This window comes from Lycium barbarum, chromosome 3 (assembly GCF_019175385.1).
Source record: "Lycium barbarum isolate Lr01 chromosome 3, ASM1917538v2, whole genome shotgun sequence".
Classification (NCBI taxonomy): Eukaryota; Viridiplantae; Streptophyta; class Magnoliopsida; order Solanales; family Solanaceae; genus Lycium; species Lycium barbarum.
Window position 1 is genome coordinate 71162900 of NC_083339.1, and position 15006 is coordinate 71177905.

A 15006-nucleotide genomic window follows, 5' to 3' on the forward strand; every position below is an offset into this window, starting at 1 on the left:
ATATGGGTAAATTAGAAGCAAATTGAGAAACCTAGACAATGTGGATAATGTGGATGACTAATGGCCATTGTTATTGTCACGACCCAACCCCGTGGGCCGTGACAAGTGCCCGAATTGGGCACCCGAACACAATCACAAATCCGGGCGGCAAACAGATGACTTATACTGACACAAATATCAAACGCTGCCTTAGATTATATCAAACACATCCAGGTATATAACAGAAGCCGACAAGGCGGTGTTTCAAATTTATAAGATTTTCAAAGAAAATTTCGGCAGAGTTTCCTTTGTTTTTCGGACTTATCCAAAATAACCCTGTACACAGCAAATTCCAACAAAGGCCACACAGGGCCAACAGAACAACATATACATGTGCGAGCCGACAAGGCTGCCATTACGAATGGGTACGCCCCAAACATAAGTCATAGACATAAAACGCATCAACAACTACAAACAGACCCACACCGATGTCCACAGACCTCTAAGAGTAATGACCGTATTATGTGGCGGGACAGGGCCCCGCCATACCCAAATAAACACCTACGAATACAACATAAGGGAGTTATACCACAAGCTAGCTCCGGAACAAAGGAGCAGTCCAAAATAGCTGAAATAGTGTCCTAAGCTGGCGGATCTCCGAAACGAGCGTCTGTACCTGCGGGCATGAACGCAGCCCCCCGAAGAAAGGGGGTCAGTACGGAATATGTACTGAGCATGTAAAGCATGAAATGTAGTAATAGACTCATAAGGAGACAAAGTATGTAGGACCCAATGCAGCAATCAGAGATTCATAAAACTTGCCTTTGGACATATTTTATCTGTATCATTCTCATATCAATATCGTTATAGAGTTTTGTAATCAAAGTTGCAAAATCATTCTGTATATAACATATATAACGTGTCCCGGCCCTTTAATGAGGGACTCGGTAATTAAAATCATAGCATCATAAACATAAACATAGACGTGTCCCGGCCCTTTAATAAGGGACTCGGTAATAGGGAATATGCCCTCCTGGCCACCATCTCCATATCATCATGTCATCATATCATCATATACATAGATATATAACGTGTCTCGGCCCTCTAGTGAGGGACTCGGTGATTAATATAGTAAATATGCGCACGAGAACGTGTCCTGGCCCGGGACTCAGTGAAGGATATAGCGGTAAGCACGAGCAGAATAAATAGCAACCACATATATGCAATTCATCTTTTTGAGACTCAGTGGATAAGCAACTAACCAGCTCTAAAGTGTAAAAATAATATTCATATTCAGTTCATCTTAAGTCTCATACAAACTATTACAAGAAACGTTTCAGATTTCATGTACGTATATCGCTTCAACATGGTATAGCTTTTGAAAGTCAAGTATGTCTCTAGTTGTGTAATTCTTTAAGTATAGGAACTTTCATGCATTATTCATTAGTCAATCATATTGTAGGCACATGACAATAACCTTAATGAAATATAGAATCATAAGTCATACATGAAACTAGAGAATAGAATCTACCCCAAGGTTCATATCGTTTCACACTTACGTCTAGGACATGCCAAAAGAAGAAGGAATAGGCTTTACATACCTTTTGCGTTTAGTTGTATTCTAACTTGTACTTGCTGCCCAAAAACACTTATCCTATATCAAGATGTGAAGAACTACAATTAGTCTACAAGGGCATTCAATACGTATTGTGACACTCACAATTCCTTTCTAACAATTAAACGACGTTTCGTTCGCATTCAAACCAACTAGCGTTACAAGCTAACATTGCTAATCGTTCTTTCATATATTAATCAAGACTTGTTTAAACATGACTTAGGGAACTTGGGCAGTCCATACACCATTCAAAACTGTTTCATACACATGGCTAAACAACACACATAGCATTTCCATTCTCACTTAGCAATTTTCCAGTTTTAACTTGCAACAACAACAACACGTTTAATGACATTACTTTCATGATTTTTGGAACTGTTTTAGCATCATTTCCATTCTTATAACAGCCCACCATCATTTCAGTTTCAGCTTGAATCAATGCACTTTACTTTCACTAAACGTTTGCAACAAGAATCAACATTCAACACACACAAATTCACTTCTAACATCAAAACTGTCCACAGTTTTGGACTGCCTATACACTTCATCATAATTCATTTCTTTAACACCTCAATTCACATATTCAACATGCATACAATGCACCACAATGTCCATAACAACAACAATCCAAATGTGACACAAAACAGTCCCTAAATCTCCCCTAAAACAGTCCCTTTTTACACGGCTACAACACCCTTCCCACAATTTCGTGATTTTCATCCGTTTATCCAACTACAATACATTCAATCCATTTCCAATACATGTTCAAGAAGATAAAGCATGACTTCATTAGAACCTTCAACTCACGGCTCATTTTCATTTCAAGAAAAAAAAAACAGTCCCATATCCAACATACAACATCACAACCAAACTTCTACAAATCTTTGTTCATTTGCCTATGTTGATACATATTCAATTCATCAACAATACATGCAAAATGAAATCAATCATGACTTCACCTCACTCACGGCTAACTCTTTACTTCAACTACAACAACAATCCAACAACAACATGCATGAACTATACATTCAAATCGTCATACAACACATGAAAAAAATTATCAACTCTTACCTTGTAACTACACTTCAATCGGCTAGCCTTCACTTTCACTTCTTGGATTTTTTTTTTAACACTTGTTCTTGCTATATCAATGGATGCTACACGTTAATATACCTTCAATGGAGTTAAATTGCTTGAGAAACTGAAATTTTTGGATCAATTTTTCTTCACCATTTTCGGCTAGCTCTAGCCGTGAGTCTCTCTTTCTCTCTCTAAGTGTTCTACACTTTGGAATGTTGTAATGAGTTGTGAAAGTGTGGAGTGGACAGATTTTTTTTGTCTCTTTGTCCCCTCCATGCCTTGGACATGTGGATCACACTAATTTTGGGTCAAGATTCCTTGACCAAGGCATTGAAATGCACGGCCAAGCATGGCCTAAAAGTGGGCTGTTTTTTTTTTTTGTTTTGTCTTCCCAATCCCACTTATTAATCCAAGTGTGATTAGTTTAATCCCAATTTTCCATTAACACTTCCATGCCAAACGAAAATTGTAGACAAATTGTGATTCGAAACGAAACCGGAAGTTAAAATTTCTACTTCGTATCTTAAGATAGTCTTGTCTTTAACTTGTCACTTTTAGTTTAAAACGTCCCAATGTATGAAAATATAGGATGTAACATTCTTCCCCCCTTTAGAACATTCGTCCTCGAATGTTACATTAGTGTTGCCTAAGCATACTTAACCTTTCACCCTTCCTAGTCAATCTTATCCTTCACAACCTCACAGCCTGTCTTACCAATACATTTGCATCCGTCACAATTCATTTTCCTCTGTATTCTCATCTTAATCATACTACTACTCCTTTTTACTATAAACTCGACATAATTTATCCCTATTTTTTTTTTTTAACAACAAAGGGAAAAATATATGACAGTGTGGAGCTTGGATCTATCAATGCATATACATCTTGGGAGGAAATCGATAATATACCTGTAACAACATTCGGCGACGCTTCCTGATCCTGTCTGCTAGCTAAAGCATATAAGCGGTTTGAAGGACCGCCAGAACTAGAAGCCCCTCCACGGCCTCTGCCACGGCCTGCTGGTGTCGGAATACCTTGTCCCATAGGACGCATGGCAACTGAAGAAGAAGAACCAGCAACTGACCCCGTAGGCTGAGCTGCACCATCTGCACCACCCCCAAATCGACACTCCCTCATGGTATGGCCTTGACGGCCGCAAGAGAAACAAGCACCAGTAATGCGGCGGCATTCCCCCAGATGGCGCCTGCCACATTGAGGGCACTGTGGTATAGATGGCCTCGTCTGGCCTGAATCCTTGTGCATCTGGAAACCTGAAGTCATGGAGCTTTGACCAGCTTCTGAATACCCTGTGCTATCAAACCTCCTACCAGTGAATCGTGGAGGTTCACTCCGTGCCGGCTGAGAAGGGTAGCTATTATGCTGTTGTTGGGGCTGCCCGCCCCGAAACTCACCAGAATACCCAGCTGACCTGGCCCGCTTGGGCGGTCTCCTATCACGATCTCTGCCCGATTGATCTCTACCAGCATAATCGGCCCTGTATCGGTCCTCCATACCCTGGGCATGGGCCTGTAACCGGGCGATATCCATATCTGTCTGTGACGCCATCGCCATGCAACCGTCAATCAAGTAGCGGTCCAATCCTATCACATACCGGTGCATACGGTCAGCCATATCCGCTACTATAGCAGGGGCATATCGAGCCAAAGAATCAAACTCCAGGTTATACTCGCGAACACTCCGGCCGTTCTGCCGCAACTGTAAAAATTTATCAACCCGTGCCCGCCGTAACTCCGGGGGCAGAAAGTGGCGGAGAAAAGCAGTCACAAACTCATCCCAAGTAGCTGGGGAAGCCCCCTCACCTCTGGACAGCTCCCAAGACTCATACCAATTGGCAGCAACATCTCGTAATCTGTGTGAGGCTAACTCAACGGACTCGGTCTCTGAAGCCCTGACCAAATCCAATGAGCGCCGCACTCCCCGAATGAAGTCGTGGGGGTCCTCCTCGGGCTTAGATCCGTAAAACTCTGGGGGACGGCATGTCAAAAAGTCACGAACCCTCAGGCTATCACGCCTGTCATCATCATCATCATCTCTCTGCCCGCGTCTGCGAACCTGTCCCGCTACCAAAGTAGTCAACAACTGTACGGCCTCCCTCAATGTCCTATCCTCCGCCCCTGGCTGAGGAGCTGGAGGCGCGGGAGCTGGAGCCTCTGGAGCTAATGGTGATGCTGCTCCAGACTCCTCTGATGATGAAGACATAGCAGAGTCTGCTGGCCGGGACGCAATATCACGCATCATCTGAGCAAGGGTCCGAGTACCCTTCTGAGCCCGACTGGTCTCTCCTACCACGCCCTTTTTCTTCTGGGCAGCCGTTGCCTTTTTCGGAGGCATCACTGAAAGAAAAACACAACAACTGATCAGAACAGAGTCATCCTAATAGCACAGCTCTATCGCACGATCTAAGATTTCAAGAAAGGAAACGCCCTAAATGTCCTGTAGCTTCCTGTTTATAGATGTGGTGCACAACACACCGATAAACAAGACTCTACTAGACACAGTCTGTAGACACTCCGAGGAAGGACCGCTCTGATACCACTTCTGTCACGACCCAACCCCGTGGGCCGTGACAAGTGCCCGAATTGGGCACCCGAACACAATCACAAATCCGGGCGGCAAACAGATGACTTATACTGACACAAATATCAAACGCTGCCTTAGATTATATCAAACACATCCAGGTATATAACAGAAGCCGACAAGGCGGTGTTTCAAATTTATAAGATTTTCAAAGAAAATTTCGGCAGAGTTTCCTTTGTTTTTCGGACTTATCCAAAATAACCCTGTACACAGCAAATTCCAACAAAGGCCACACAGGGCCAACAGAACAACATATACATGTGCGAGCCGACAAGGCTGCCATTACGAATGGGTACGCCCCAAACATAAGTCATAGACATAAAACGCATCAACAACTACAAACAGACCCACACCGATGTCCACAGACCTCTAAGAGTAATGACCGTATTATGTGGCGGGACAGGGCCCCGCCATACCCAAATAAACACCTACGAATACAACATAAGGGAGTTATACCACAAGCTAGCTCCGGAACAAAGGAGCAGTCCAAAATAGCTGAAATAGTGTCCTAAGCTGGCGGATCTCCGAAACGAGCGTCTGTACCTGCGGGCATGAACGCAGCCCCCCGAAGAAAGGGGGTCAGTACGGAATATGTACTGAGCATGTAAAGCATGAAATGTAGTAATAGACTCATAAGGAGACAAAGTATGTAGGACCCAATGCAGCAATCAGAGATTCATAAAACTTGCCTTTGGACATATTTTATCTGTATCATTCTCATATCAATATCGTTATAGAGTTTTGTAATCAAAGTTGCAAAATCATTCTGTATATAACATATATAACGTGTCCCGGCCCTTTAATGAGGGACTCGGTAATTAAAATCATAGCATCATAAACATAAACATAGACGTGTCCCGGCCCTTTAATAAGGGACTCGGTAATAGGGAATATGCCCTCCTGGCCACCATCTCCATATCATCATGTCATCATATCATCATATACATAGATATATAACGTGTCTCGGCCCTCTAGTGAGGGACTCGGTGATTAATATAGTAAATATGCGCACGAGAACGTGTCCTGGCCCGGGACTCAGTGAAGGATATAGCGGTAAGCACGAGCAGAATAAATAGCAACCACATATATGCAATTCATCTTTTTGAGACTCAGTGGATAAGCAACTAACCAGCTCTAAAGTGTAAAAATAATATTCATATTCAGTTCATCTTAAGTCTCATACAAACTATTACAAGAAACGTTTCAGATTTCATGTACGTATATCGCTTCAACATGGTATAGCTTTTGAAAGTCAAGTATGTCTCTAGTTGTGTAATTCTTTAAGTATAGGAACTTTCATGCATTATTCATTAGTCAATCATATTGTAGGCACATGACAATAACCTTAATGAAATATAGAATCATAAGTCATACATGAAACTAGAGAATAGAATCTACCCCAAGGTTCATATCGTTTCACACTTACGTCTAGGACATGCCAAAAGAAGAAGGAATAGGCTTTACATACCTTTTGCGTTTAGTTGTATTCTAACTTGTACTTGCTGCCCAAAAACACTTATCCTATATCAAGATGTGAAGAACTACAATTAGTCTACAAGGGCATTCAATACGTATTGTGACACTCACAATTCCTTTCTAACAATTAAACGACGTTTCGTTCGCATTCAAACCAACTAGCGTTACAAGCTAACATTGCTAATCGTTCTTTCATATATTAATCAAGACTTGTTTAAACATGACTTAGGGAACTTGGGCAGTCCATACACCATTCAAAACTGTTTCATACACATGGCTAAACAACACACATAGCATTTCCATTCTCACTTAGCAATTTTCCAGTTTTAACTTGCAACAACAACAACACGTTTAATGACATTACTTTCATGATTTTTGGAACTGTTTTAGCATCATTTCCATTCTTATAACAGCCCACCATCATTTCAGTTTCAGCTTGAATCAATGCACTTTACTTTCACTAAACGTTTGCAACAAGAATCAACATTCAACACACACAAATTCACTTCTAACATCAAAACTGTCCACAGTTTTGGACTGCCTATACACTTCATCATAATTCATTTCTTTAACACCTCAATTCACATATTCAACATGCATACAATGCACCACAATGTCCATAACAACAACAATCCAAATGTGACACAAAACAGTCCCTAAATCTCCCCTAAAACAGTCCCTTTTTACACGGCTACAACACCCTTCCCACAATTTCGTGATTTTCATCCGTTTATCCAACTACAATACATTCAATCCATTTCCAATACATGTTCAAGAAGATAAAGCATGACTTCATTAGAACCTTCAACTCACGGCTCATTTTCATTTCAAGAAAAAAAAAACAGTCCCATATCCAACATACAACATCACAACCAAACTTCTACAAATCTTTGTTCATTTGCCTATGTTGATACATATTCAATTCATCAACAATACATGCAAAATGAAATCAATCATGACTTCACCTCACTCACGGCTAACTCTTTACTTCAACTACAACAACAATCCAACAACAACATGCATGAACTATACATTCAAATCGTCATACAACACATGAAAAAAATTATCAACTCTTACCTTGTAACTACACTTCAATCGGCTAGCCTTCACTTTCACTTCTTGGATTTTTTTTTTAACACTTGTTCTTGCTATATCAATGGATGCTACACGTTAATATACCTTCAATGGAGTTAAATTGCTTGAGAAACTGAAATTTTTGGATCAATTTTTCTTCACCATTTTCGGCTAGCTCTAGCCGTGAGTCTCTCTTTCTCTCTCTAAGTGTTCTACACTTTGGAATGTTGTAATGAGTTGTGAAAGTGTGGAGTGGACAGATTTTTTTTGTCTCTTTGTCCCCTCCATGCCTTGGACATGTGGATCACACTAATTTTGGGTCAAGATTCCTTGACCAAGGCATTGAAATGCACGGCCAAGCATGGCCTAAAAGTGGGCTGTTTTTTTTTTTGTTTTGTCTTCCCAATCCCACTTATTAATCCAAGTGTGATTAGTTTAATCCCAATTTTCCATTAACACTTCCATGCCAAACGAAAATTGTAGACAAATTGTGATTCGAAACGAAACCGGAAGTTAAAATTTCTACTTCGTATCTTAAGATAGTCTTGTCTTTAACTTGTCACTTTTAGTTTAAAACGTCCCAATGTATGAAAATATAGGATGTAACAGTTATGATATTAATGAAGGTAGAAACGCTAACATTGGAAGGGAACGTGCAAGTGTAGAATAGTCCGACGAGAAGGTATGTAAGGCTAACCCTTCTTTCATAAGGCATGATTCTTGGCCAAATTCCCAATTCCTCTATATGAGTATGTTGTCTTCACATGGTTGATATTCCGAGCTCATAAGCTCACGATCCTTGATATGTGCTACGATTGTACTACGCTCCTCACATGACGAGTAGGCCTATAATGTAGACGTAACGATAATGATAATGATAGTAATAATGATGCTAAAGGTGCCTACGGGCTATTATACTTATATGTGTGCCTATGAAGGGCTATAATGAAACCCCGAGCTTATAACGCCGGGTAGAATATATGTATATGATTATGTATAAAGTATGTATACGATTACGAAACGCGCGCACACCTCTGCAGATGGTACGGATAACCTTGAAGCCTTGGTAGGGCCAGGTATGAGTAACCTTGAGCCTTGGTTGGCCAAGTATGTATGAACCACCGATCCTCTGAGGTCGGGTATGCTATGTAAATGTTATGTATATGAAATGACTAAGTATACAATATGAATATGAATGTGATAAGACTATGTATACGAATACGAGCACAATTATGGTACGAGTACTATTATGGAATACGGACGATGATGTATGTATACGAGTACGTATGAGAAATGGATACTCCCTATGAAAGGCAAGTAAGTGTTATGACGATGATATTATTGTCCCCCCCCCCCCCCCCCCTCCTATGCTATTTCATATGTTGTTCATGATGCTTATTTATTGATGTTGCTCATGCTTTACATACTCAGTACATTCTTCGTACTGACGTCCTTTTGTTTGTGGACGCTGCGTTATGCCCGCAGGTGCACAGGGAGACAGACTTGATCCATAGCTGCCTATTCAGAGATTACATAGAGAGCTCTATTTCCTTCGAAGCCATATCTTTTGGGTACTCATTCTTTTGTGTATATAATTATGGGCATAGCGGGGTCCTGTCCTGCTAATGTGATATGTTATACTCTTAGAGGCTCGTAGTCACGTGTATGTGGTTAGATATGTCTGGCCTTGTCGGCCTACGTCTTGTATGTCATTTTGTCGGCCTATGTACATTTGATGTGGCATAAATGCCAATATTATGGTAATGTCGTCCAATGGGACTAGTTGACGAATGAATGGAAATGTATGTCTAATTATGTGGCTCACCTAGATGTAAGCATAAGAGTAAGCTAAGAGGGTGCCGGGTGGGCTAGCACCGGGTGCTCGTCGCGGCCCCCTAGCCGGGTCGTGACAATATCATAAGTGAGCCAAACTGGCTAACCAACTCTGGAAGTATAACATGACACTTGTCTTGTCTATGAAACCTCTAACATGGGTCTGAAAAACATGTAACATACTTGCTGGGACAAGGCCCCCAGCATACCTTTAGATGCAATACTAGATAAAGAAAGATAATGCCTAAACCCCGAATGAGATGGGGCTCACCAATAAGCTGGTACGTGCAGATCCTAATGAGCAGAGGCGTCGTCCTGTAAATCCGTACCTGCATCGTGAAATGCAGGCCCCCGGGCAATAAAAGGGGACGTCAGCACATTGAATGTATTGGTATGTAAAGCAACTGAAAGAAACAACATGGGACATGGAATAACATGATAAGAACTGAAACTGAAAACCCGGACATGAACATGAGCATGAGTACATATATATATATATATATATATATATATATATATATATATATATATATATATATATATAACATAAGTAAAACATGATAAGTAGGGAGAGCATTTCATAAACCGACACATGATATCACCACGTGGATACGTGGAGTATGGTACCTCGCCGGACCAGCAGAGCCCCTATACCTTGCCAGGGTATAAGGTGGTAACGTGCCTGATGGATCCATGCAGTGTAAAATTAAGGTATCGTCCTAATTGGGCGGAGCGATCCTTGTCCTATGGTGGCTACATAGTTTCAGGCTATCTGAGCCTTCTCGGTAATTCGTGCAACTCCAAAAAACATGAACATAATATAGTTGGCTAAGAAGCCCATGATTTTCGTGAATTAACTTGTACTTGTCTTGTAATCATGATTTTACGAAATAACTTGTAAACATGGTTTCATGAAATAACTTGTAAACATGGTTTCATGAAATAACGTGTAAGCATGGTTTCATGAAATAACTTGTAAATATGGTTTCATGAAATAACTTGTATTTAGTATGTATGTATCTTGTATCATAGCATAAAAGTAATTATATAATACAGTTGCATGAAAACTTGTAGACATGTAGGATATTCATGAAACAATCATTCTTAGTCAAAAACATGCATGCAAGAACCCATGGAATACAAGATATGAGTTTTCATAGATTACAGACGGATTCTCAATAATCATAAAGAAATATTAAGAACTCAATGATGGAATTATAACAATTCATACATAATATAATCATGGACATGGACCTAGGGTTATCATGAGCATGGTATTGAAACCCTAGTTTTAGTAGAGAATCATAATTTTATGGATTATGAGGCGTGGGGAAGAACAATGATGTTCCCACACGTAGATAGTAACTCTACATACCTGGTAATGCTCCAAACTTGAATTAAAGATTTAAACTTGAAGAAGATTTCCAAAATCTTGGTTCTTGAACCTTGAGATGGGTTTTCTTGAAAACCCTAGTTTATGAACAATGATTTCTTGCTTAGATTACAAGGATATATTTTAGAATTGACTTGGAATGATTAGAATAGGCTTACCTTAATGTTCTTGATGATGGGAGAGAATAGAAGGTCGTTCTAGGGCTTGGGGGTGTGAAGAATGAAGTGAAAAAGCCTTAGAATGAAGTTTTAAAATTACTTTTGGACCCATTTTACGTCCCGTATAATTTGTACGGACCATATATCATACCGTAAAACCATTCCAGTGATTTGGACTTTCTGGACCAATTTTACGACTGGAATATACGGCCCGTATAATTTTTACGGTCCGTATGTTCCACCGTATAATTTTTACGGTCCGTATGTTTCCACTGTAAATCGACAGAACACTGTTTAGTAAAACGGGCATAACTTTTTGTACATACCTCTGTTCAAGACCCATAATATATCGTTGGAAAGCTATTTCAAAGGGATACAACTTTAATCAAGGAAGTTTTCCCAAATTCCAAATTAATAAAGTGGTTATGGTCGTTGGAAGTAAGACCTTCTATAAACTCACTTGCAAACATGCCCCGTAGAGTGGCTTTCAACTTTGCTTTGCCCAAAGACTCTTCTCATGTCTTGATTGGGTTTCAAACACCATTTATACACTACTCAAATTGGGTTCATTATACCCCCGTCTTATGAGACAAATCTTAGCCCGAATGCACGAGGTGTTACAATAATGCGCAATGTAACACCACGCATGACAATTTCAGGAATCTATGACACATAAAGCCTTGATTTGACAATACATTGCTGCATTATTTGACCGTTTTAACACGACTTGTATTGCACACCATTTTAATGTGCAATCTAAGTGTTGATTTGACAACACACCACACATTACAATTTTGAGTGGTCTATTTAACTTGAAGGCTTGACGAGTGAAAAACTCATCAACTTCAATAGTCTAAGTCTTACAAGTCATTCAAAAAAAAAAAATCAAACTTCATAGAAAAAATGTCTCAAAATGCTTCAACTTTTAAGATTTCACTATTTTAGGATGGAGATATCGTCGAGAACAATTACTCCATTCGTTATAGTATCAAACCAAAAGCCCATGTTAAATTTCCAACAACTTTAAATTATGAAACACTTGTCAGTTACATGCACAAAAGAATGAAAACTACACCCACTGAGTTTGGAATCTCAATAACTGGCAGATATCCACAAACAATATCAAACGGTGTAGTGCGTTATGGCATGCACAATATCAACGATGATGAATCTTTGAGTGATTATTTGGGATCGCTGGAAGAATATCGTGATTTAGTATTCATTAATGTTCTTGAGAATTATATTGAAAAGATACCTCGAGAAGAAGTCCCTCAAGTCCAGCCTATTCATGGTAACACTTATGGGGACTTTAGTTCTTATGGAGACATTTTGAGTGGTCAAGTGCCGCTGGAAAATCTAAGCCAGCAATTTAATCAAGCTTACAATGAAAATTGGTAAATATGGATTTTTCATATTATTATGTGTAGTAGCACGTGTTTGTTGTATGAATTGGTAAATAACCAGTTTTCAAATCTTTATAGGAACTATTCTCAAAACTCGCCAGTGGTACCAAATATGAATGTTGGTCAATCCTCTCAGTTCGGTGGAGTTGATCATTCTCCACACCATGACAGTGCTTATGAACGACAATAAGTTCATCACCTTGATATTAAATTATCTGTATATATATATATATATATATATATATATATATATATATATATATATATATATATATATATATATATATATATGATGTTGGTATTTAAAATATGTTACTTTTCATGTAGGAGGATGAATGCACTTGATAATGAAGATTTTCCTAATTATTATGAGTCATCATCAAGTGATGACGATGAAATAGCTAATAATGCAGAGGTAACCAATGATGAAGATGATGAAGATGTTCCTTAAAGCCAAAACCAACAAGAACCAATGCACCACCACCGATGGCTGAAAACCTAGCTTCTGAAAGCCCAATTCAGTGGCATTCTAACAATATCCCTTATCTTGACAGCCTACAGAGTCGTGATGATGCATTTGTCTTCACAAGAGAAGATGATGATAGTCGCCAAAAAACCTGGATTGAACCAAAGGATCTCAACAAAGATCGATGCTACCTTGCAAAGGGAATGTTGTTCGCATCCAAAAAGGCATTGCAACGGGCTATCAAAATTTATTGTTTTAAGGACATGAGGGAGTTTAAGGTTGATCAGTCAACCTCAAAGATATGGAGACTAGTTTGTAAACAACGGTATCAAGGCTGTGAGTGGTTGCTTCGGGGAATTGTTAAGCCTGATAGTATGTGGGCTATCACAAAATTCCGCGAAAGACACACTTGTGATATGGAAGAAAATCGAGCAGATCATTATAATTTAGATACAAACATGATTGCTCAAGTATTACTTAAAGATGTTGCTGAAACGCCAAGGTAATTTATCCTACCTAGTACATTATATGTCTTATATCGATTAAAAGATCATTACTAAATGTTATTTGTTTAAACTTGTGCAGGATCCCCATCAAAGATTGTATTCGAAACGTTCAAACCGTATATAGTAAAACTATAAGCAACAGAAAGAGATTTCTTGGGCGTAGACGCGCTTTTGAGATGGTCTTCGGAAATTGGCATACTTCTTTTCAATCGTTGCCAAGGTATATGGCAGCTCTACAACATTTTAATAATGGTACTGTTGTAGAGTGGCGGCTTATAGAGGGTAAAATCTTCAACTTCGTATTTTGGACATTCAAACCATGCATTGATGGTTTTGCTCACTGCCGACCAGTGATATCCATAGATGGTACGCATGTATATGGTGCCTACGACATCAAGCTCCTAATTGCAATAGGAATGGATGCCAATGGGTCAATATTTCCTCTTGCTTTCGCAATTGCCGCTAACGAGAGCAACGACACATGGGGGATCTTTTTGACCCATTTGAAAACTCATGTTATTAAGGATCTGTCACGACCCAACTAGGGGCCGTGACGAGTACCCGATACTTGTACCGAGCACCCCTTATCTATCGTTTTACCTTTACTTCTCAGCGGGCCGTAGGAACTGTGCCATATATTTTTTTTTCGTTACTGAACATTAACATTAGTAGCATCATCGTAAACATAGACTAGTAAACTTTGCTATCACGTTATACGACGACGTGAACATTCCAAAATACAACACATCTAACTGTACATATCTGTCTACGAGCCTCTAAACATAGTACACATATACACAGAAAGGGCCGAGTACTGTCGTGCCCGAGTATATACATAAAAATAGTACCAAGGGACTGAGGCTCCGGAACAACTGGAGCGCTGTCAAATACTGCTGATAGAGTTCCTAGGAACCAAATCCGCCTGTCTGCTGACCTGCGCGGCATGAAACGCAGAGTCCACAAGAAGGGACGTCAGTACGAATAGTGTACCGAGTATGTAAGGCATAAAAGATAATACAAGCAGGAACATAGAGTACGATTAACAATATCATGAGGTCGTAGGACATATAATGAGGCTAGAAAGTGACCTGTACGTAGGAACGCCCCTTTCAGGCCGGATACCGTGCATGCTTGTCTTTCCCTTTTTAAAACGTTCCTTTTTCATAGGCATAGAAAATAAGGTTTATATCATGTCGTGTTTTATCATATTATATCCTATCATCTCATAGCGTGTCGTATCATATCATGTCGTAGCATATCATATCATAGTATATTATGTCATAGCGTATCATGTCATAGCATAGCGTGTCATAGCGTATCATATCATAGCATAGCGTGTCATAGCGTATCATATCATAGCATAGCATGTCATGTCATAGCATAGCACCGAGCAATGTCGGCTCGCCCACATAGCGCCGAAATACC

At 39.7% G+C, this 15006-nt stretch overlaps 1 protein-coding gene across 3 annotated transcripts; it reads right to left on the bottom strand.

Moving 5' to 3' along the window:
* Positions 1 to 218: 218 nt before the first annotated feature.
* Positions 219 to 8423, bottom strand: LOC132631560 (uncharacterized). Of its 3 annotated transcripts, XM_060347138.1 has the most exons (5): positions 7826 to 8423; positions 6741 to 6793; positions 5729 to 5815; positions 3583 to 5028; positions 219 to 655 (listed from the first exon to the last, which is right to left on the bottom strand). In XM_060347138.1, exons 4-5 carry the CDS (start codon positions 5024 to 5026, stop codon positions 621 to 623), a joined length of 1479 nt encoding a protein of 492 aa, XP_060203121.1. In that variant the 5' UTR covers positions 5027 to 5028; positions 5729 to 5815; positions 6741 to 6793; positions 7826 to 8423; the 3' UTR covers positions 219 to 620. The 3 variants fall into 3 exon arrangements, with proteins under 3 accessions (XP_060203121.1, XP_060203122.1, XP_060203123.1); XM_060347139.1 differs by lacking the exon at positions 6741 to 6793; XM_060347140.1 differs by adding an exon at positions 1581 to 1633 and having other exon boundaries at positions 5729 to 8423.
* Between the last annotated feature and the right edge of the window lie 6583 nt (positions 8424 to 15006).

What these genes read in the sequence shown, in the direction of transcription:
- LOC132631560 (XM_060347139.1), bottom strand. Translation starts at nt 5,026, where the DNA reads ATGCCTCCGAAAAAGGCAACGGCTGCCCAGAAGAAAAAGGGCGTGGTA. An exon ending in GTCGCCGAATGTTGTTACAG is followed by an intron (nt 656 to 3,582) that starts GTATATTATCGA and finishes TCATGCCCGCAG; the next exon opens with GTACAGACGCTCGTTTCGGA.